Source organism: Camponotus floridanus, unplaced genomic scaffold (assembly GCF_003227725.1).
Source record: "Camponotus floridanus strain SB8 unplaced genomic scaffold, Cflo_v7.5 scaffold23, whole genome shotgun sequence".
In the NCBI taxonomy this organism is placed as follows: Eukaryota; Metazoa; Arthropoda; class Insecta; order Hymenoptera; family Formicidae; genus Camponotus; species Camponotus floridanus.
Genome location: NW_020229359.1, coordinates 2,246,044 through 2,268,667, shown reverse-complemented (window position 1 = coordinate 2,268,667; position 22,624 = coordinate 2,246,044). Strand labels below are relative to the sequence as shown.

Here is a 22,624-nt window from a genome sequence, read left to right as displayed (position 1 = left end):
ATAACTATTTCGAGTGAAAAAAATATCATATAAATATATATAATTGCTGAATATTTTTTCAATAAAAAAGTATGTTTTGTTTCTATGCCATATGAAAGTTTTGTACGGTGATTTATATTTTCTGACAAGACTCTACATAACTGATAAAATATGCTGCGTTTTCAAGTTGGAGCAACAATTAAACATAGCCGGACATTTTACGAGTCGATTATTTTATTTGCTACTCGCTATTTTGAGGGCGTTAGCGCGTTTTGGTCTATCGGTAAAAAAATTGCCATAGTTTACGCAATATTTGTCTGTGCAGCGTCTGTGAAACTAAACATTTCCCGAAAATAACATACAACGGTGTTACATTTATAAACATGACACTCAGCATACAATAGCCTGGATAATTCGATTGCAGTTAAATCGAATTAATTTTAAATCGTAGAAATCGTACAAATACGAGATATTATAGCTTGTGAGCTATAATATAATAGCTATATAATGCGATCCACATAATCCGTGAATTGGTAATGCATTAAGAAAAAGAAATATTTGAAAAATATCGACGGGATACGAATATACTAAAAGTGCAGTTTATCTACTTCTTCAGAAGATCGATTTCCACAGGTTTGAGATGTTGGATTAGCGGATGGAACTAGAATTACGTTTACTATCGATTTCAGTGATGCAGTTGTCAATATCAATTTGTCGCTTATCATAACAGTTATATAAGTACGTAGCAAAAGTCATGCAAGCTCAGAAAATGGAAATAATCTTATCTTTCATTCGTTGAAATTTATGCACTTATGAGTATATTGTACCATATCGTTGGAACTTGAAACAAGATTTAATCAAAACAGATTTAATTAACGAACGTTATTATTTGGTTGCAGGTTCTTTACAGTTGCGCAGGAAGGAGCAAGTTGCGAGGAACTTTGAAAGTTAAGTTGTTTAGTTGTTTTTAGTAAGTCATTAAATCCCTGAAAAATCATTAATTTTTTTGCTTTTATTGGAAATCGCAAATATAGAAAGGAAATGAATATCAAAAATAATGAATATATAATGAATATCAAAAATTCAAAATATTTTATACACACAGATTTATGCAATTATTATCGATACAACAATATAAAGAAAAAAGTAATCATAATATCTTATATCTATGATTATGATTTATTGATTGATTACCTTGGATGAATTTTCTTTTTGATTTGTTGGTTGCTGATTCACCGAACAGCCGGCGTTTTTATCCGCAATGCAACATTCGTGCTGGAATGATGCACAAGCTGGACGATTGTTATTTTCCTGCGTATTAACATATTTTTCTCGTAACCCCGAGGGAATCCTTGTGGGACATGTTCGACTTCCAGCAGGAAATTTATTCCAATTATATGTCGTTGCGCGCTACAAAAGTCGAAATAAGAAAAATTAATATGATAAAATAATTTACTTTGAATTAGAAATAAAATATGTAAAATCGAACCTGATTGTAAAATGTATTCTGGCATCCCGTGAATCTGTCACACTCAACGAGAGGCATCGATATTCTGGCCCTTGTCAATTCTCTTTCGATCGCCGCATAATTTTCGTTCATTTGCCTTATATAATTCCTAAGTAAATTATTATATCTAGCTGTATTAGCGTTGCAAGGCGATCGACAGGGTCCATTATGAGATTCAGTATAAAGAGGCGACACATTATTCCTGCATGAAATAGATATTTATATTAAAAATTTAAATTACATCAAATCATTCAATGGCAGAAAAAAGTTGGAAAGAAAAATCATAAATAAGTAGTTTCTTTATTTGAGATTCTATCATCATTTTTCACGTTTTATTAAAATATTTTCTGTATTTTTCTCTTTAAAAAAGGAAAAATAATTTTTATTTGAAAATAAGAGTTTTATGAGGAAGGAATGTATTACAACTGATACATTTCGGTATACATGTCCTGCGGTTCCAAGAGATCGCTGTCGTCAAGAACGGTGAAGCTCACGTTGACTCTCAATCCGTGATTCGTAGACAGAGAGGATAAATGTCTCATTAAATGATTAGCTCGTAATAATTCCGGAAGACGTATATCATAGTTTTGATTCGCGGCGAGCAATCGATTCCAGTAATTGTATAGAAATTCAAGATCGCGTTGGGTTCTTCGATAAGGATTGTCTGGTGGTTGCAAGTAGATGGATCGTTTCGGCATGTTTACGTTTTGTGAAAAAAGAACTGGAAATTTAAAGAGATACACGTGGCCTAAAAAATATGCTTACGTAGGTTGTGAATTTTCCTTCATGGATCGTTATTTGTTTGCTTGATCGTGAGATTCTTCTCGTCTTCTTGCAACTTGAAATTATCTGTTATTTATAACTAGAGTGATCGTTAATGTCCAGCTTGTAGACATATAAAGATAGATCCAGCAGATTCCAGCACATTAAGCATGCATTTTCCCTTTTTGTCTGGAGACAAATATATATCCATCTCATACTGAATCTATCTTTATATGTTTATATCTTTATATCTATAGTCTAGTTATGCTTTATATAATTTTCTATTGAACGCGATACGCCACCGAGCTTATTCAAAATTTCATATTAATAAAAATTTTTGATTAAGATATTTCAAAAACTGAAGTCGTAAAAGTCCAACTAATTAGTAAATATTTAAAATCAAGATTTACGAATTATATCTGAAATAAAAATTTGCACATTATTATCAGAAATTATTATTAACATGTTAACAAAAATATATGAGTTATATAATTGGGATACATTAAATTTTTGTATGTTACTTTGATTTTAACTCCTTTAGTTCCGGGTTTACTTGACAAAGATTATGATTAATTTAAAAAAAACAATTTCAAATTTCAACCAATTTGGGTACTTTTAAATTCGAAATTGGCAATCAATATGATCAATTTATGGAGCAATAAGGATTAAATAATTTTATAATTTAATATATTGCAAATAATATTAAAAAACCAAAAAGAAAATGGCATAAAAGCCAATGCGCGGTAGTTGAAGCGCAGAGAAGCAACATTTCTTTCTTTTTTTAATATTAGTTTATTAAAAACATATTATAATAATAAAAAGCGAACATTTCGGATCATCTTTGATCCTTTTTCAGCGCGATGTTAATTACAAATTTTTATATATCACAAATATATATATTTATAAATATATATATTTTTATATATCACAAAGAGTGACGCGTTACATTAAACGAATTTATTTTTATAATTTCTCAACGCGTAGGTGACGCTAAATTGCATCCCGCGGAGATCTAGCAAGCACTCTGCCTCCAAGTCAATTAAAAATACAATTAAAAATAATATCACAGTCAATTAAAAATTAGTCAATTAATAATATTACAAATAATATTATTTGCAATAAAATTTGTGATATAATAATGCTAATGTCTAGTTATTACTTATGTAGAAATAACTAGATTTTGAATAAATAGGAATTAAATTTTAATTAAATATAGCACAATTATTATTTTTGCCTGTACGTTTATAACTATACCTCAGAAGTTGCATACAAAAAATAAAACGAGAAGCTATTCTAGCATGCAGTATTTCTTCACAGAATTATAATAAAAGCTAATAATAAAATAGTTGTTTTCAATAATAAATCTAAAGGCATTGAAATTTTTGTTATTTTCTTTTTAAAAACTTGTAGACTATTTTTATCTATTTCTTAATAAATCTCCTAATTTTTCAGATATAATTACAATCAATTTTAATTCAGTCTATAACATTTTTTTCTAATAAAATATTTATTGTAGGATGTTCCACAAAAATTTGCATTAAGAAACGCGACAACTTAAATGAACACATTTCTAAAAAAGGGAGTATTTTATATTTTTGCAATTATTTTATTATCATTTTGTTTCCTTAAGCTAGAAGAAAAAAATGAACAATTAAAAATTACCGAAAATTTTGTTAAAATTTTGCAAACTTTATTGTTCTCGCGAATGTGCAAAAAATTCAGGTATGTACATTACAACACTGTTGGGGTGAATTCGAAAACTTATTTGAAGAAGAGTAGCGTTTAATTGTTCAGATAAGAATAAAAGGAGCATATATTTCTCTATTCTGAATCAATGAAACGTTATTCTATTCGACGAAAAGATTTTTAAAAGCAATCTTGAAAAATACCGCGAAAATAGCCGAAGTATGGTCGATGAGAATGTGTAATTAAAATTTGAAAGAAGTCAACTTTTTCAAAACATATGTATTTGAAAGAAAAGCTATATTTTAATTTCATCATTTCTTTAGAAAACTGCGATTCTTATATTTCGGAGAATATAATAAACGGAGAATATAATAAACGGAGAATATAATAAACGAGAGATATTCGATTTTTATACGTAAATCGATAAACTATAATATTTCATTCAATGATAGGTTTCTAACCGGCGTATTTCTCTAATAACTGTATATTATCATAATGATGAATAGCAGCCTCAATCTCTTTATAGTCAATTAAATTAGAATTACCTCTATGTGGAAGAAAAATCTTCAGCCATAACAATGAAACGATGGAAATCGATACATTAACTTGCGTAAAAATTAAACCCACAAACAGAAAATATAACGTAAAATATTTTAAATGATACAATACAGGCATTTGTCTTTTATTTATTTTACAGTAAAATTTGGAAAAGAGATAATTCTTTATAAAAAAAAGATGTAACATAAAATATATATATATATATATATATATATATATAAAAGATGTAAAATAAAATATATATATATATATATATATATATATATAGAAAAAGAGAGAGAGAGAGAGAGAGACAGAGAGAGAGAAAGAGAAAATATAACTCCTTATTTGATATTTTTCGCAAATGCTTCTCTAGATAAATTATTTTATAAATAAAAGTACTATTTCATGAAAACGGTATACAAAGACTAAACAAGTACGTATATATTAACTTCTACCGATGAGTAAGATACCCCTACTGTTACGTATAACTAAGATGATATTTACATGACATTCGTACCTTGCATATTTATTATTAGGTATACCGACAACGCCGTCAGTTTATAGTAGTTTGTAGAAGTAGTAAGATCGCGATTGAATTCAGGATTTCGATATTAAATAACCTGTGGCTATTTCAATTTATAGAGTAAGTTATTATAATAAATATTCAATAAACAAATATTCAATAAAATATTTCTCTATCTCTTTTTCTTTAAATGTGCAAAAATGTGTGTAATAACAGACAACGCTTTTATTTTATTTTATAAATGACATTTTTCTTTACTTTTCAAATTGACTAACTTCTTTTATTATACTGTTTCTACTTTTATATTACTGTTCCTATCTTTTGCACATATTACAGTTAATGGAAATAAAAACATTTACGCAATATTATGTGATTATTGATTTGATTTATGTGATAGCATATTTTGATTATTTTGACATATAGAAAATGTAAAATTTAAGCAAAATTCCTTTTTAATATTATAAAATTATTATATGTGTAATTAATTTTGTACTATTACTCTATAAAGTTATCTAAAAACATATAATATTGGTCGTGTTATATTTTTTAGAAAAATATTTTAAAATGAGTATCTAGAATCCATAGGATATATGTTAAATTGGTTATGTAATGAATGAATGAAGAATAAACGATGAAAAAATTAATTCGAAATTTTTATTAATTCGATAAATTTTACTCGAAAGAACGTATTTTAAGAAATACTAATATAATTCTTTTTAGGGTTTTGTCCGAGAGTTTGATTTAATTTGTAATATTTGATATTTGATTTCCGTTATATGTTTATTGTTCGTAAGTTCTTGATACATTTCTTACTTAAGGTTAAAAGGGACAAATTGATTTTGAAAACAAAATGTTAATAAACATATAATCTATATTACTTATAAAATCCAGTTGTTGAGAATATTTCTTCATTTCTCGTATATTTCAATGCTTCTATATATGTCTCTCTAAACTAAAACACACACACACACACCACACACACACACACACACCACACACACACACCACACACACACATATATATTTTTTCTTATTTGCTTATATATATATATATATATATATATATATATATATATAAAGGATTCAAAAATTTTTTAAACTCATTATGTATGTAGAATGCCATAATATGCAAGACAAAAATATATAATTACATTAAAAGAAACCTTAAAGATAACTAAGCTCGATAAATCTTAAACATAAACAAGAATTATGTTTCTTGTATTTGTCTTTTTTGGAATTACTTAAATACATCTATCTATGTATTCTAAAAAAAATTACGTTCTTCATATTCAAATTCAAGGAAAATATTTAATATGTCGTTTGAATAAATTTTATATTTTTTCAATGATTGATCCAGTCATTAATCACTATATTGTTTAATTTTTCTTTAAAATAATTGAATTTTCTTAAAATTAAAATTGTAAGTTGTTATCTTGGTGCCAATTCACTTGCATATTTTTTACATCAAAATCAATCGATCTGCTTACCTTTCTAAATTACTTATTTTTTAATAAAGAAACGTTTTTACAGATATTCAACAGAAATTTAACATGATAATCTTAAAACTGTTATTAAGAAGTTTAATATACATTGCTGCAATCGCAATAGCGGATTCTATCGATGAAGAAGACGAATGGGAAAATACGAAGCGCAATGTATCAAATTACATTTTATCGGAAAATATAACGCCAATGCATTATATCGTACAATTTCAATTTAATCCTATGTTTACTATGTTTTTTTATGGCGAATGTGAAATCATTATATATGTTAATGACAAAACACACTATATCGGTTTTCATGTGCTGTTTTGGATGAGGATAAGCAAATGGGAATTAAAGGAAATTAACAATAGAGTCATTCGTGAAGCGAAACAAGATTATTATTTTGATCGTTCAATAGATGATGACGACATTATTTTGCTTCACCTTGACGATGTCTTATTCCGTGGAGTATATATTCTGTATATACAATTTAGTATACCTATTGAATTCGTAACAGACACTTTCGCAACTCTGAATAAAGGCAGATATGGAACAGAGAGAAGTACAGAAGAGTAAGTAAAGATATTGAATTATCAAAAATAAGTAAAGATATTGGAAATAAGTGAAAATAAATAAAATAAGTAAAGATATTGAATTATCAAAAATAAATGGTACATTTGTGCTTTTTGTACATCCTTCTGCCCACAATTGTCTAGAATTAGTCGTTATCTAATATATCGTTAAAATATGGCAGGTGGTTAATCATAACAGGTGTCCAGACAAAGCAACAACAAATATTGCCATTTTGGAACAAACCAGAATTAAGGATTACTTTTGATATTTCCATAAAGCATGATCGAAGTTACAAAGTTTTGTCAAATATGCCGATACGAGAATCTAAATTGTTGGAAAATAATATGATGTTGACATATTTTTACAAGTCTTTTTTCACTATAAGTAATGTAATATTAATGGAATCCAGTTTTCATAGGATTACCAATTTGGATAACACAACTAGCATCTGGTGCAGATCGAAATTGATACCGCATATGAAATTTGCACTACATGTTGCTGAAAATGTTACTATGTACTTAGAGAAGAATTGGTATAATTCGAAAAAAGTCCTTGAAAAGGCCCTTCTTTTCATCGAGAGAAAAGTGGATCATGTCGCATTCTCTGATTTAAAAGATGAAATTAAGCAGACTTTAGGATTCGTTTTCTACAGGTAATATACATAATTATAAAAATAGATATATTATAATCAATTTATGTAAAAAATTATATTACTATCCAACATTTTTAATACATTTATAATGCGAAATGGTTTTTAGAGAAACAGATATAATTTATGATGATGAACTAGATCCTGTTGCTCGCAAAATGAGAATTGCACGCTTAATAGCACGTGGAATGACACAAAAATATATTGGCAATCTGTTAAATCCATCTTATTGTTTTCATCAATGGTTAAACGAAGGCTTTATAATGTATCTTCAAGAATATATCCTTGAGAAGGTTGTCTTATCTTACGAACCCTATGAATACACAATCAAAACAATTAACAGTTTAGCAACGTAGACAATTGATAAATATTTGTGCAAATCTTTTTATTTATTAAATATAAAATGACAATTCTGTCTTTTAAATTTCTATAAATTTGGTAAATGAATTTAATAAGAAATAAATGTTATATATTAAAATATATTAAAATTATTATGGAAAAATTTACATACAAATTACATACAATTTATATACAAACTGTATTTTTAATATTAGTACATAATAATTATTTGATATATGTATCAAAAGCTTTTTCTTTTTCATTAATTATCATTTTCATTGAATTGCTTTTAGGCTCTGCCAAATTCCCGAATGATGGATTGGTTTATAGTTCAAGTTCAACATGCACTACTCGATCTAAACTCATATATTGTTATAAATTCTGCTGTAGAATATAATACTTATCCTGGAAATTATTATTCTTCTCTTTCCCATATCAAAGGTATATATATAACATTATGTAAAATAAATAATTGAATAAATTATTATAAATTTCTAAATGTTAATTTCATAAAAAATAAGGTCATATATAAGCAAATTGATTTGTAAAATACATAATTCATTATATTAAATATTTACAAATGATAAATCTACGCAAAATCTTCTGTATGTTACTCAGAAAGATGATCTCTATAACGTATGACAAGGTCATTAATATTTTTGCAGGAGTTGATTATATGTAAACATTTATCCTAAATTTTTTTATATAATTTTATAATATATAACTTTTCAAAACTTTATCTATATATATGTCTATCTACGACTTCACAAAAATCATGAAACGTAATACAAAACAAGATTTTTCAATAAGTGCTTAAACAGAATGTATGTAACAAGACATTAAACTTTTCAATCAATTCCTTATAATTATGTAACTTGTTATTTCCACAAGTATTGTTTTATTAATCCGTTATAGATCTGTTATAAGTTTTTTTGCGTTGAAATGTATTTAACAATCTTTTATAACTGTAGTTATTTAAATTTAATTACACAAACTTTATATTTAATTTTAATTATAGATTTATTCCATTACGCATTGCATTTTAAATATACTAAATTATTTTTTTTCTTTCCAACATTATAGGATCCATTATATGGCGTATGTTAGAACGAACATTGCCATCTAATATATTCTTTATGGGCATCAATAAATATTTGAACCTGTAAGTATGATATATTGCAATGTAATAATATATAATATACATAGGAAAAAGAAATTGAAATATATGTGATAAGTTCGACAATATATTTCTTATTTAATGTTTAAGAAAGATGTAGTTATTTAAAATATCTCAAATTAACGCAGTTCTTTCATATTTATGAATTTTTGTCGATTGAATTTCAACACGAATTTTTTTTTAATGAATATGATAGAGATTTAAATGAATTCTATGATAGAGATTTAAATAAATTCTATGATAGAGATTTAAATAAATTCTAATTTTTAAACAATTCGAATTGAATAATATTTTGAGAATCTAGTTTTCTTCAAACATACAAATATAAATGATTCTTCGTAATATAAAAATTACAATTATTATTTATTCAATTTTGCGACAGATTGTCATTCATTAATAAATATATATTTATATTTTTTATTATACGTTATAAATAACCAGCGTAATTTAAAAATCTGGAAACGGTCAATTATTTCTGAAAATAGTGAAGCTATGAAGAAATGTTTCAGACCAATGATATAGGCTTTAAAATGGTCTATTTACTGATATTATGATTGATCTTGGATATATAAATATAATATAATATAACTTCTGTAGAGATTGAAATTTATATAAATTTATATACTACTTTAATATAATTGCATACATATACACATATATATATATATATATATATATATACATATATATACAATACATATATAATTATATTAAAGTTTTTAAAAATATTTTTCTATAAAAGTACATTATCTTATAAATTAAAATATGAAATTAAATTATATAAATTATGATTTTCTTTTTCATTATGCGCTGATTAATTTTATAGTATTAAAATTGCCATAATGTTAAATCTTATCTTAGATTCTCTGACCGTAAAGCAACAACTTCCGATCATTTATGGAACGCTATGCAATCTATCATGATTGAATTAAATTTCAACTATAAGCTTAATATAAAAAGCATAATGGAATCATGGGCTATGCAGAGAAGCTTTCCCGTATTGAACGTGATGCGAGATTATTCTAAAAATGTTGTAAATATATCGGTACAATTTAACAACACATTGGATGAAAAACAATATTATATACCTGTTACTTATACTACGGAGTTGAACCCTAATTTTACCAAAACTTGGACAAATGTTTGGTTAACACCATCACAATCACAAATTGAATTCTTTCTTGACAAAAATCAATGGATTATTTTCAACTTACAACAAGCTGGTAAATATTGGATAATGAATTTAGGTTTTCATTGTCTCTCTCTCTCTCTTTCTCTCTGTATATATATATATTGTATAATTTCAATATTATACTTGTAGGCAAGACTAATTTGATTTTTTACAAAATTTTTATACAAATTTACGTACAAATTTCTATGAATTTTTCAATTCATACCATATTTATTATCATATATCATATGTGATACAGGTTTACAAATAACAATAAACAAAAAATATATTTAAAATAATGTGTGTATATATATACAAAGTAGACAAAATAAAGAATTACGAATTTTTATTTCCAAAAATATTGTTTTCAGAGAAAAATTTCATACAAAAATAGCAGTATAATTTCAAATGGTATGTAGAAACGTTAGTTACGGTTAACGGTAGTTGACGGTTTTCAAGTTCATTACGGAGTAAATTTTCTTGTTTTGAATGGAAATATTTTTTATATCAGAATTTGAAAGGTCATTTATTTTTATTAAAGGAATGAAGTTGATCTCGATCTCAGAGACTGTCACTTACAAACATTCCTATAACATATTAACTTATGCCGCCTTTAATACCCTAACTTTTATTTGAAACTTTTTTTCTCTAGAAACAATATTTTTGTAAATAAAAATTCGTAACGCTTTATTTTGTTCTATGTATATATATTTATTTATATTTATATATATATATTTAAGGTAAAATCGCATAAAATGCAAAAATTTTGAAACAGTTTTCAGTTTATATAAAAGATTAAAAAAATCTAATAATTAAGGAAAGTAATTTGTTTTATAACAGGACCTTATCGCGTCTATTATGATACCGAGAATTGGCGAAAAATTGCCCGATACTTAAATTCTGAGAAATATACGAATATACATGTTCTCAATCGAGCACAAATCATCGATGACGCATTTTACTTTGTGATGAAGAAAAATCTTGATTTTCTCTTATTTTGGAAACTTGCTAATTATTTGTCAAGGGAAAGAGATTATATAGCATGGTATCCTATGATCAAAGTATTTGAATTTTTGTCGCGTTTGATCCCATTATTAAAATTTTATCCTTACTTGAAGGTAGGTGAGGTAGACAATTATTGATTTTTTAAATTTACTATTAAGCCAATTATTTACGATTTAATGCAATAATTTCATTTCATAAGAGATAATTCTTTGAAAAATAGATATATGAAGTATGATTTTAAAGAAATATTTTAATTATATATTATTACTTAAGTTTGTTATTTATATATCTTAGGTCAAAAATATATTTTAAATGTTTATGTATATTTTCTTTTTAATAATGTAGTAATCTCTCTATAATAATAATAATAATGTAATAATCTTTGTAATAATCTCTCTCACATTTTATAAATTTTGAATTTTTCCTATTGCTATTTTCTTCCAATATTAAGACTTCAGAATTTATATTACAAGTTACAATGGTGTATAATTGTTATATTCAAGTTTAGGATATCATAGAATACACAGTAACAATTATCTTTCTTATATTAATTTTCTTTCACAATAGAATGTTTGCGGAGAATAAAATTTTTGCAAACATTTTATTTGAAGAGAGAAACTGACTTACTTTTATAATAATTTTATTACATTGTATATAGTTTATAATAATCTATTTATAAATATTTGTTTAAAAATGTTGATACTTTACAGATTTGAAATATTTAAAATCGATATACAGATTTAAATTTAAAAAATAATTGATCATATAAATTCATCGATCAATATATGAATGAGCCTAATATTAAGTGATATAATTCTAAACTTGATTACGAATCACTAGTTATTATTTTAGGTGCAACGCGATGTATCATTAATATAATTAAACTGAAATCATCTATTTTCGAGAACAATCGGATTTACATATTTAAATCATTTATATGTCTACTCAATAATAAAAGAAAATGAAAAAAAGTATTTCTCAAACTATTATTTTTCGAACTTGTATCACATAATTTGAGTCACTCATATAAACTGAAAAATACATATTAAGAATGTAGATCCATTTAGATACAAAATATGTACAGAATTATACAAATAAAAGATTGACTAATTTGATTATTATAATAGTTACCACTATAACATCATAAACTTATTAAAATAAAACTGTGTAGTAAAAATACATATACATTTATATTTCTACTTATAAATAATGTGAAAAAATTGAATAAAAAATACTAAATTTTTATCAAATTTTGGCAAATGTTACAGTTTAAATTTATGGTACAGAATATTCCTTTAACGATGTGGAATTCATATGAAAATAGCGCCGATGATCATACTACATATTTAAAGCAAGAACTCGCAAAGTGGAAATGTATTATTGATGATCCTTTTTGTAAAACATTGGCCAATCGTACATTGGAATGGCATCTGTTAAATACTAAAAAAAATAAGTAATTCTTTTTACAATACTTGATACGAAATATTTTTGTATTATTTTTATATTATGCAATTAATAAATTATTTTTCATATGTATAAGAAATAATTTTCAAATCAAACACTAAAGAATCTATTAACATAATTTTGTTAAAACATCTCTACTTCTTTTCTATCTTCTGTAGACTTTTACCTGGATGGAAGAGGTGGACATATTGTAATGGATTGAAAATGGCAGATCGTGGTATATGGGAGAAAGTTTTTCAGTATTACATGAAGGAAACAGATCATATAATTTTGGAATGCCTGGCTTGCACTGAAAATTCTGAAATTATAATTAATTATTTAGAAATAAAATTACCACAAATTTTGAAAAAACTTTGGTATCAACCTTACCGTCCAAACGAGCAAGATTTTGCCTTAAATGCTAATATTTTTCTTTTTACTCTTGCGAGGAATACTAAGTATATGCTTAAAGATTTATTAAATAATTTCGAAAAAATAAATCACAGGTAATGATATTATTTAATAAAAATATACTACACAAAGACGTGAAAATTTATTGAATTAATTATAAATGTATTGTTTTGTTTTCATAGGGAAGTCAATCATATTGTGACTTTAATTGTTATGATTAACAATGTGTATTTCAAGGATCAGTTGGACGAGGTAAATTAATAATGAATCAAATTTCTGTACTTATTTATTAAGTTTTTATTATAAAATTTACTTTTTATTATAATATAATTATGATATATTTTGTATAATTTTTCTAATTCTGTTTATAAAGATATTCTGCATGATAGTGCGATATTAATCTATTTTAGATAAGCAATTTTGTAAAACATGAAATTGAAGCATCAATTCCAATTTTGGACATAAGAAGCATTATTATTCCCGATGTTGAACACAAGATAGAAACACGCTGGTTGGAAATCCAGAAACAGATAGAACATGTTGAATCTTTGTGTTGTACTCAGTCAGAAAACTAAAGATCTATACATCTAGATAACGCATCGAAGAAATCAATTATGCAGCATGAATGTTTAAAACCCGGATACACTAACGTTATTTTGGCTTTAAGCGAAACTTAAATATATATCTATCGTTATTAATTTAGGAAGAAAGATAATAGGTAGACATATATTTAAATCTCGTTTAAATCCAAAATAATGTTGGAGCATAATCGGGTAATATAATATAAATTTATACACATTCATATAATATATGCATACATATATTATAAATATAAATATATACATACACACACATACACAGAAATATACACATATATGTATGATATTAATTAACTATACTTAAATATACTAAAATATACTTTCTGTTAAATATTCTGTAAAATTTTCAGATATTAATTAAATATATATACTATTACTAAATATGCATTAAAAATTTAAGATATATATAAGGATAAATTTAGTATTTTTAAGACTTATTATACTATTTCAATTTTTAATTTTAGCTGAGAATGAGAAATAATTAAATAATCATGCTTTTTTTATTTGAATAAAGTTTTTATTAAGATAGGTTTATACAATATAATAAAAGTGTTAACATTACTTATAAGTCCCAACATTATTTATAACAAATGTTAATTAAATGTTACCGATTTAGTATTTTTTGAAAATACAGATTTACAGAAAATATTAATTCGGCATTAATGAATTCAAAGTTTGATTTGTTCTTTATTGATGATTAGCGGAAGTCGAGAAAGGAAATGTTTTCTGATTTTTAATTTTAGAACTCTTCTTCTTCAATCAAAATCGACAAACTCAAAACACATACGATGAATGTTTTTGAAAAAATTTCTGATATAAAGAAATTATTTATTTTATTACAATACTGAAGAAGTTTAAATTAACACTTTTTTTCTTATTTTTTTCTTCTTTGTCATGAAGAAATATTGCTTAATAGCAAATACATCAAAACGCAGATTATTCCGTTTATTGCTCATAATATTAGAATAACGTGATATAAAATAGAAATAATTATTCTCTCAAACATTAGAAGCAATTAATTTTGATTTCACTCACCAAAATAAAGACGCTCATTATATTATTTTTGTATTGCGTTTATCATTGTAGTCGCCATAATAAAGAAATAAAAATTCACTTTGTAATCCGCAGTTGAACATTCCGGAATTAGAAATGATATTGGATATCACCGCCGTATATTAAAACGAGAGAAGTGTCGTTCTGGAAATGATATTTATATATAGAGTAACTATAAGATTAAAACTATACTCATAAGATTAAAATTCCGCTCATTACTAATTTCGAACAAAAAAAGTTAATATATGACTTCCACATATGCTAATGTTACTTATGAATCCTGGGTTCTATATATACATGTAGAATCAGAAATGAAAGCTCAGAAACTTTACTTATTTCCTTATATGTTTTATTATCCAATATTATGTATGTCGGTCTAAAAGAAATGGCAAGAAAAAAAACAGGTAGTCACTTCAATAATCTTTTTAAGCTTGCAATAAAATTGAATAATAATTGTTATTAATAATAATAATTATTTATAATAATTATTATATAATAATTGTTTCATTAATAAATCTAGCGACACTATGGAATTTTTGATATTTTTATTTTAAAATATTGTAGATTATTTTTGTTTATTTTCCAATAAATCTTCGAACTTTAAAATATAATTACGATCAATAATATTAATTTCCCGCACTCTATTACAAAAATATTTTTTAACTAAATACTTATATTTAACCACTTTGCATTAAAAAGTTCGACATATTAAGTAAACACATTCTTAAGAAAGGGAGTATTTTATATTTTCGCAATTACTTTACATATTATTATCTTGTTTTCATGAGCTAGGAAGAAAAAATAAACAATTGAAAATTACCGAAAATTCTGCTGAAATTTTATTGTTGCTGCGTATATACGAAAAACTCAGATGCATTGTAACATTATTGCATTTAAAAATCTATTTTGAAGTAGAATAGTCGTTTGATTATCCAATTAAAAGAAAGGAGCAAAAAGTTTTTTGTTCTTATAGATCAAAACTTTATTCCGTCCGATGAGAAGACGCATTCTTGAGGATTATCACAAAACTAACTGAGAATACTAATATATGCGATGGGAATATATAATTCCAATTTACAAGAGGTTTATATTTTCAAAACATATATTTGAAAGATGAACTATATTTCACAATGTCATAATTTCTTTATAGAAATATAGAAAACTGCAACTTTTATAATTCACTAGGCGAGGAATGTGCCATATACAAAAATATTGTATTTCGCCGAATGTCAAAATTTATTACATTATAACGACTAATTGATTTGTGATTTCAATTTTATAAATCTATCAACTACTATGTATTATGATAACAATGTTATATATGTATACTATAAAGCCCTAGTAGCAGAATGATGTCTTAACAATGTCTTAATGACGTCATAGACGTCTTAAGACATCTTAATGACGTCTTTAAGACGTCTTAGACGTCATCTTGCTACCTGGGAGACTGTTATAATTTCTTTAGATAAAAAAAGTGATGATATGTAAATAAGAAAAAAATTATCGCATTTTTATTTTCACAGATAACGAATGTAGAGATGATTTCTGATAGCATCGAAATCGAGCTGAAAGCGTATTTTCTTATCCTGCATGTAACCTATTTTCTTATCCTGCGACATATATACATATATCTCAGGAAGAGGCTCCAGTGATTTGACAGCCACTGCCGAGTGAATGACGCCGCAAATGCACTCGAAGCAAAGCGAGGTATGGCGTCACTCGAGCAGACGAGAGGCTAAAAGATGTCGGTGTCCCGTGTTTGACAAGATCATGTAGCATGGTCAACTTTATGGTCAGGACTCGAATATTTCCGGGAATGTGAGTAGTGCACTGTGAATTGTACAAATATCGATAAGATACGTGTGCTCGCCGTCAGCTCGACGTCTCGAATGTAAACATAACCTAATCTAACCAAGCTTCAAATCATACGAAGCGACTACTTGACGCTTGACCCTAACCTAAGCTACATCATTGATCACGTGGCCACCAGACTTGTGCTTAGGCGCGTTATAAAAGTGTGCTTGTCACGAGACAGGTATCAATATTTCAACTATAATATTTCACTCTAATGACTTTATTTTAATCATTAAAGTTATACTTTAAGTTAGGCTCATTTATTATTCCAATTCTTTTTTAATTGGTTGACGCAAACTTTAATATTATTTCCTTCGATATTTTTTTTTTACCGGACACGATGAATATTCTTTACTGCGATAAAATATATATATATGCAACTGTGTGTGTCACTGCGTATTTAATGTTAGTGCGATTTATTTTCTCACCTAGGGCAGTGAAACCTCATTTCGTGTGGAATGCACATCAAATGTCATATCGATGTTTAATTCGATTACAAAGCCTCTTTTCATAGTGAATTTAACTGTGATCGATGAAAGCGTTTACGTCTATTACGATTAGAGACGAGCAGTATTTTGGTTCAAAACACACTTGTCACTTTCTACGTATATATACGATATTAATATCATATTCTGACAATTATATTTAAGCGTTATTTCGTTCATTTTGCACTGGTTCGTTAAAATACATTAACGAGAGGAGAATAATGCAGAGAAAAATATATCGATGAAATAATCTCGAGAATTTTGCTTATTTTCTTCAGGTACAAACGTTTCTTTTAATTTTTCTTTTATTTTTAATATTTTTGAGGCATATTTTTTATCTTTTAATGCTCGTATGATTATAAAATTCTATGCACAATACTTGAAACTGTCGCATAGATGAGAATTATCGTTGGCATTTCTATTTCATTAGTATTTTCTACTATTTTTATCTCTCTGATATATATTTAGTTTGTTTATATGTGATTTTTATAGATAATTTTTTACTCATAAAAATATTAATTATTTGTATGTGTTAGTAGGTATTGTTAACGCTTGTGTATAATTCTATCTTTACATTACAGAGTCATTTTTTCACTGATATATATGGTACTTATTGTATATAAGAGAGAAAAACTATTAGGTTTAAACTATTGTAAAAATATTAGGTTTAAATTATTGTGACAATCTATATTCTGGAATATAATATAATTCCATGATTCCAGCATTCATTTCATGAGTGTTTTTCAATCAAGCTGTTAAAATGGAAGAAGAGCAATCCTTTCAACCAATCTTGAGCTCTCAAGAAGAAGACAATTTTCAGCAGTTGAACACTGTGCCAATTGTATCCATGTCACTTTTGCTTGGAGTAAGTATATCTCACTTACTGTGCTGTGTCTTTAATATATTAAATATTCAATAGCTGAATTGGATAATTGAAATATTTTTGTATTTTGTAGATTTCATTGGAAATTACTGGGATTGTGTTTGTGTCTGTCTGGCCAGAAGAGCAAAACAAATGTGACACGTATTTTATATACTTATATTTACATTGTGCCTATTGGCTGATAGTCATGGTGACGGATCATGTTGTTAAAGCAAGGCATCATAAATTGCGTATTGATGGATATTTAGATTTCTATCAAATAACATATCGACTTATAAGGATACCTCTTTTCATTACATCGTTATGGAACACATGCTATTTGCTACTTGCTGTGATTCTACATCACACACACAAAATTGACTATGAGCGATACTGCAAGACATCAGAATGGTTCACACCTCTGAACTACATTTTTGTTCTAACTAATTTGGAACTTGTGATAATTGTGCCCGCTTACATTAATTATATCAGTAAGTATCTTGCAAAAGAAGGATATAACAAACAAAAGAGGAAAAGTTTATTAACAAAATAAACTTTGTATATTCTCATATATATTTGAAAAAATATCGGGAAAAAATCTTGAATAATAGAAGAAAATATCAAGAAATATTGAAAATAATTTTGAGGTTTCTTTGTCATTTCTCTCTTAAAAAATGTAAACATTTAAAGCATTTTCAGAGTATGAATTTTAACACTAAAGCACTAAAAATTTAAAGATTTGTACTACTTTATTTAATTATATTTCATTACGATTTGTTCCTCATGTAGAAAGAGTTATGAGATTCAATCAGTTACGTCCATTGCCCGACGTTACTCGCGACGAATGGCTGTCATCCTTTACACAGGATTCTTATTCTGGAATGGGAGAAATTGGTTATCACGAAAGGGGAACAAATATGGAAGAATTGCTGGAAAAACAAGCAGATCTAATAAGATATTTAAGAGATCACAATATAAATCTAAGTCACAGGATAATGCTATTAGCATCTCAACGTAGAGCAATGGAATCATGAGATAAGAAAAGTTATGACTACATATCATTCTTATGAAGCATATGTATATATATAAAAAAACAGGATTAATTATTTATAATTATGTTATTATATTGGTCAATTGCAAAGCCCCCAAAAATTTAATTTCTTAATTTCGAGATATGTCTTCTCATGAAATTATTCAATATAGATGATGCTTTTTTCTTTTTTATATTAAAAAGATATATTCCTGTATAAGTTCACTAAAAAAAACTTGCATATTTTCTGATTGGTTACAAATTATCTTTGTTTCGCATTATATATTTGAAACATATCTTAATCTAAAAAATGTATTACTTTTATATTTTCATGCATACATTTTTTTGTGATTTAGATGCGTATATATCTCTTATTCATAGATGTAAATAATAGATTCAAGATAAAAATGTAAAAATATTTTATGAAACTTACCATATAACGTATTTGTTCGTACATATTGCTATTGTAGTCGATAAAACAATATATCAAATATATTCTTAAAATGGTGTCACATGGCTTGTAACACATCAGTGGCAAAGCTTTACGCGCTCGAGAAAAAAATCGAAAAAAGCAGTTGCTGTGAAAAAGAATATAAAATATATATGCATTGTCAACTCAATAAAATATATATATTTTTCCAGTAGCAACCATCGTTTTTTTTTACATACATTATTATTTCGCATACACACAACATGAGCCTATAAATAATTAGTCAAGCAGCGATTTCCCTTAATAAAACTCAACAGCGTGTTGTCGCGCGTGTATCTCTCACATATTACGATAATACATCCAAAATTTACATATAAATCTCAATTACGTTAACATTAACTCGGCGTGATATAATATTACATTGCATTTTATTGGGTCGCCAAAAGCAGCCTTTTTTTTATTGCAGCGATAGAAAGCAGAACTGAGAAAAACGTCGCTATTAAGCCACGGTTTTTACTCGCAATTTATTTTGCTCGCGCGAAATTAAAATCACATTTTCTCAACATTTTATTATAAATCTGGTAAATACGTATATCATATAGCCGCTTCTAACATGCAATACATGTCGTACGAATAATAATATGAATAAAAACTACATGGTGACAATATATATGTATAGTATCTGCATTCTTAACGTAATAGTAACGATCGTATATAGGATATTTCATTGCAGCAAAAATAACGCAAATTTTCTCGTTTTACATTCGTACCCAGTGTTACTTTGCAGTCTTCCCGAATATGTTGAAGAAATTATTGCCTTGCGCAGTATCACTCTTTTTCGCGAAATTTCCTTTAAAGCATTTTACGTTTCTGAGCAGCTAAAATCATTCCTGTCTATTCCTTATTACGTATTCTAGGACTGTCTTCTTAATTTGCACAGTGAGCCAGCCGACGATGCAGCGATCAAAATATATTTTCCTTTCTGATATTTCTTTATTACGCATATATACCTATTTATAAAGTCAAGGAGGAATAAATGATTTACATATATTATTTATAATTGCTTTTATAAAAAATGAGTATGATGTTTTATTCTATTTTTTTCTTTTTTTTAAATACATTTTGGGAATCTAAAGTTTCATAAGAATTGACTCATCACTTTTTTGCTACATCTCTGTATCATTTATATTGAGATGGTGAGTGATTATCATCTCAATTGATATACGAAGGAATGATTAATATATCACATTCAGATATCGTAGGAAAGATTCATCATATGACATTTTAGCAATTAATGTAAGCAGAAAAATGTCCTGATTGACGTAGACTGACGTCACTGTGCAACAATAGACATCTCTACACTAGGATTATTGAATTTAACACAGGTCTATATACTTGTGTTTCTCTCTTTATGTATATAATATATTATAAGTCTATAAATGCCTAATATAAGTATATAATATCTATGTTATTTTTGGATGCCGGTCTGACTTAGCACACGTAGAAAATTAGTAGAGTATCCTTAAGCCTGTTCAGCTTATATTTTATATAAATATATCCCTAATATTAAGAATGAAATGACGAAATTAAATAATATCGCTTTCCGGCGCATCTTTCCCTTTGGTTTTAGCGATTTTGCTCGCGAAGTATCTGGATCTATACTGATAATAAACTAGATAATCTTGACTCAACTTTCATTATTCCTTTTTAGGTAAGAAATTTTATTTTAATTATATAATATATATACAAGAGAAAAATTATCATAAAATTATAATTAGTATTTAATCACGCATGATAAAATAAAATTCCTTGTATAAAACTTTTTGATAAATTTGACATTTTTAATGAATATTTTTCATTCATTTTCAACAGTACAATAGAGTGGCAAATTCAAAAATTATTATTATCTGATAAAGAAATTTACACAATCTAATCCTATATTCGTAATAACAGCTAAAGTTTCGACATAGAAGGAGACGAAAGATTGTTAATCGAGATTAATCGGTGAGGATAGATCGATCGATCTTGTGATATATATATATATATATAATGGAAAGAAATCTATTTACAAAAGAGTGTGTCCATCGTCAGACTCGGCAGCCCGCGCCCTTTATCGTACACATATGTATGTATATATCTAGATATATTTACGATATACAAAACTAGCTTACACTTAATATGGAACACTCAATTCTACGATACTATAAAACGCGCGTAGAAGCTTGTACATCCCATTGTCTCGAGAGTAGGCTACGTGCGTTCGTATGTGTACGACACCATATGTTTGCTCAACATCCGCGCTTCCGCCGCAAATGACGGCACGATGTCAACATCGTCATCGTGCGTCAAATCTCTGGGATTACATCGGAAATAATTCTCTCGGTCCACTCGCACCTGGTATTTTTCTCTTTTTTTTTCTATTAAGACTTCACTGCAAAATTTGTACTACGCTTATTAGGCCAGCCGTTGCTGCTGAGCTAGTTCGAACGGGCGGGAGTTTCTTGTTCCACGCGTTACGTGTAAACAAATAACGCGATCACGCGGCTTTCGCACGCACGTTCCTTTTTTTTTAAAAGTGTTCCTCATTATTGTCGTGTCTAATGGTTTTTATTCAGACTTTGTTGCAAACAAGGGTTAAACAAGGACCACAAAGACGATCCCCGTCGCAGAAGATTTCTATCATTTCTGATCCCTTAGATCGGGCTCGTTTCAAAAGACTCGATCTCGCAAAATCGGATGAAATATAGAAAGGCTTTGCTTTCGGAATTACACTGCTAGTTCGTGAAATTTTCTGCGCAAATTCGCGATGACGTATCTCAGATTTCGAATAGTATAAATATTTTAATCGTATGTAAAAGAGAAGTTACAATACAATAACACATTGCAATCATAAATGCATCTTTATATATATATTATACATTTCGCAGTAACTTTATTTATTAATTATTTAAATTCAATTTATTTGAATTTTTTATTAAATATATTAAAGTTTATTAAATATAAAATATACAAAAAATAATAATTGTTTCTTATTGCTATAATCTGTCATAAAATTATAAAAA

General features: G+C 26.8%; 2 protein-coding genes across 4 annotated transcripts; both read left to right on the top strand.

The window, feature by feature from the left end:
• The first annotated feature begins 5,022 nt into the window (after positions 1-5,022).
• On the top strand, positions 5,023-14,063 carry LOC105250008 (aminopeptidase N). Its single transcript, XM_025408808.1, has 12 exons — positions 5,023-5,117; positions 6,528-7,053; positions 7,236-7,706; positions 7,813-7,996; positions 8,336-8,483; positions 9,126-9,204; positions 10,081-10,442; positions 11,231-11,508; positions 12,664-12,848; positions 13,018-13,344; positions 13,432-13,501; positions 13,660-14,063. Exons 2-12 carry the CDS (start codon positions 6,548-6,550, stop codon positions 13,822-13,824), a joined length of 2,775 nt encoding a protein of 924 aa, XP_025264593.1. The 5' UTR covers positions 5,023-5,117; positions 6,528-6,547; the 3' UTR covers positions 13,825-14,063.
• A 2,507-nt stretch (positions 14,064-16,570) lies between these two features.
• LOC105248399 (transmembrane protein 192) lies at positions 16,571-19,236 on the top strand. 3 transcript variants are annotated; one of them, XM_011253159.3, is made up of 4 exons: positions 16,571-16,719; positions 17,963-18,105; positions 18,197-18,593; positions 18,892-19,235. In XM_011253159.3, exons 2-4 carry the CDS (start codon positions 18,001-18,003, stop codon positions 19,134-19,136), a joined length of 747 nt encoding a protein of 248 aa, XP_011251461.1. In that variant the 5' UTR covers positions 16,571-16,719; positions 17,963-18,000; the 3' UTR covers positions 19,137-19,235. The 3 variants fall into 3 exon arrangements, with proteins under 3 accessions (XP_011251461.1, XP_019882176.1, XP_011251462.1); XM_020026617.2 differs by lacking the exon at positions 16,571-16,719 and adding an exon at positions 16,737-16,936 and having other exon boundaries at positions 18,892-19,236; XM_011253160.3 differs by lacking the exon at positions 16,571-16,719 and adding an exon at positions 17,141-17,518.
• The last annotated feature ends 3,388 nt before the right edge of the window (positions 19,237-22,624 follow it).

Coding starts and splice junctions, on each gene's coding strand:
- LOC105250008 (XM_025408808.1), top strand. CDS start 6,548: ATGATAATCTTAAAACTGTTATTAAGAAGTTTAATATACATTGCTGCA. Junction 8,484..9,125: donor TTCTCTTTCCCATATCAAAG/GTATATATATAA, acceptor CCAACATTATAG/GATCCATTATATGGCGTATG. Junction 12,849..13,017: donor TTAAATACTAAAAAAAATAA/GTAATTCTTTTT, acceptor TATCTTCTGTAG/ACTTTTACCTGGATGGAAGA.
- LOC105248399 (XM_020026617.2), top strand. CDS start 18,001: ATGGAAGAAGAGCAATCCTTTCAACCAATCTTGAGCTCTCAAGAAGAA. Junction 18,106..18,196: donor CCATGTCACTTTTGCTTGGA/GTAAGTATATCT, acceptor TGTATTTTGTAG/ATTTCATTGGAAATTACTGG. Junction 18,594..18,891: donor CGCTTACATTAATTATATCA/GTAAGTATCTTG, acceptor TTCCTCATGTAG/AAAGAGTTATGAGATTCAAT.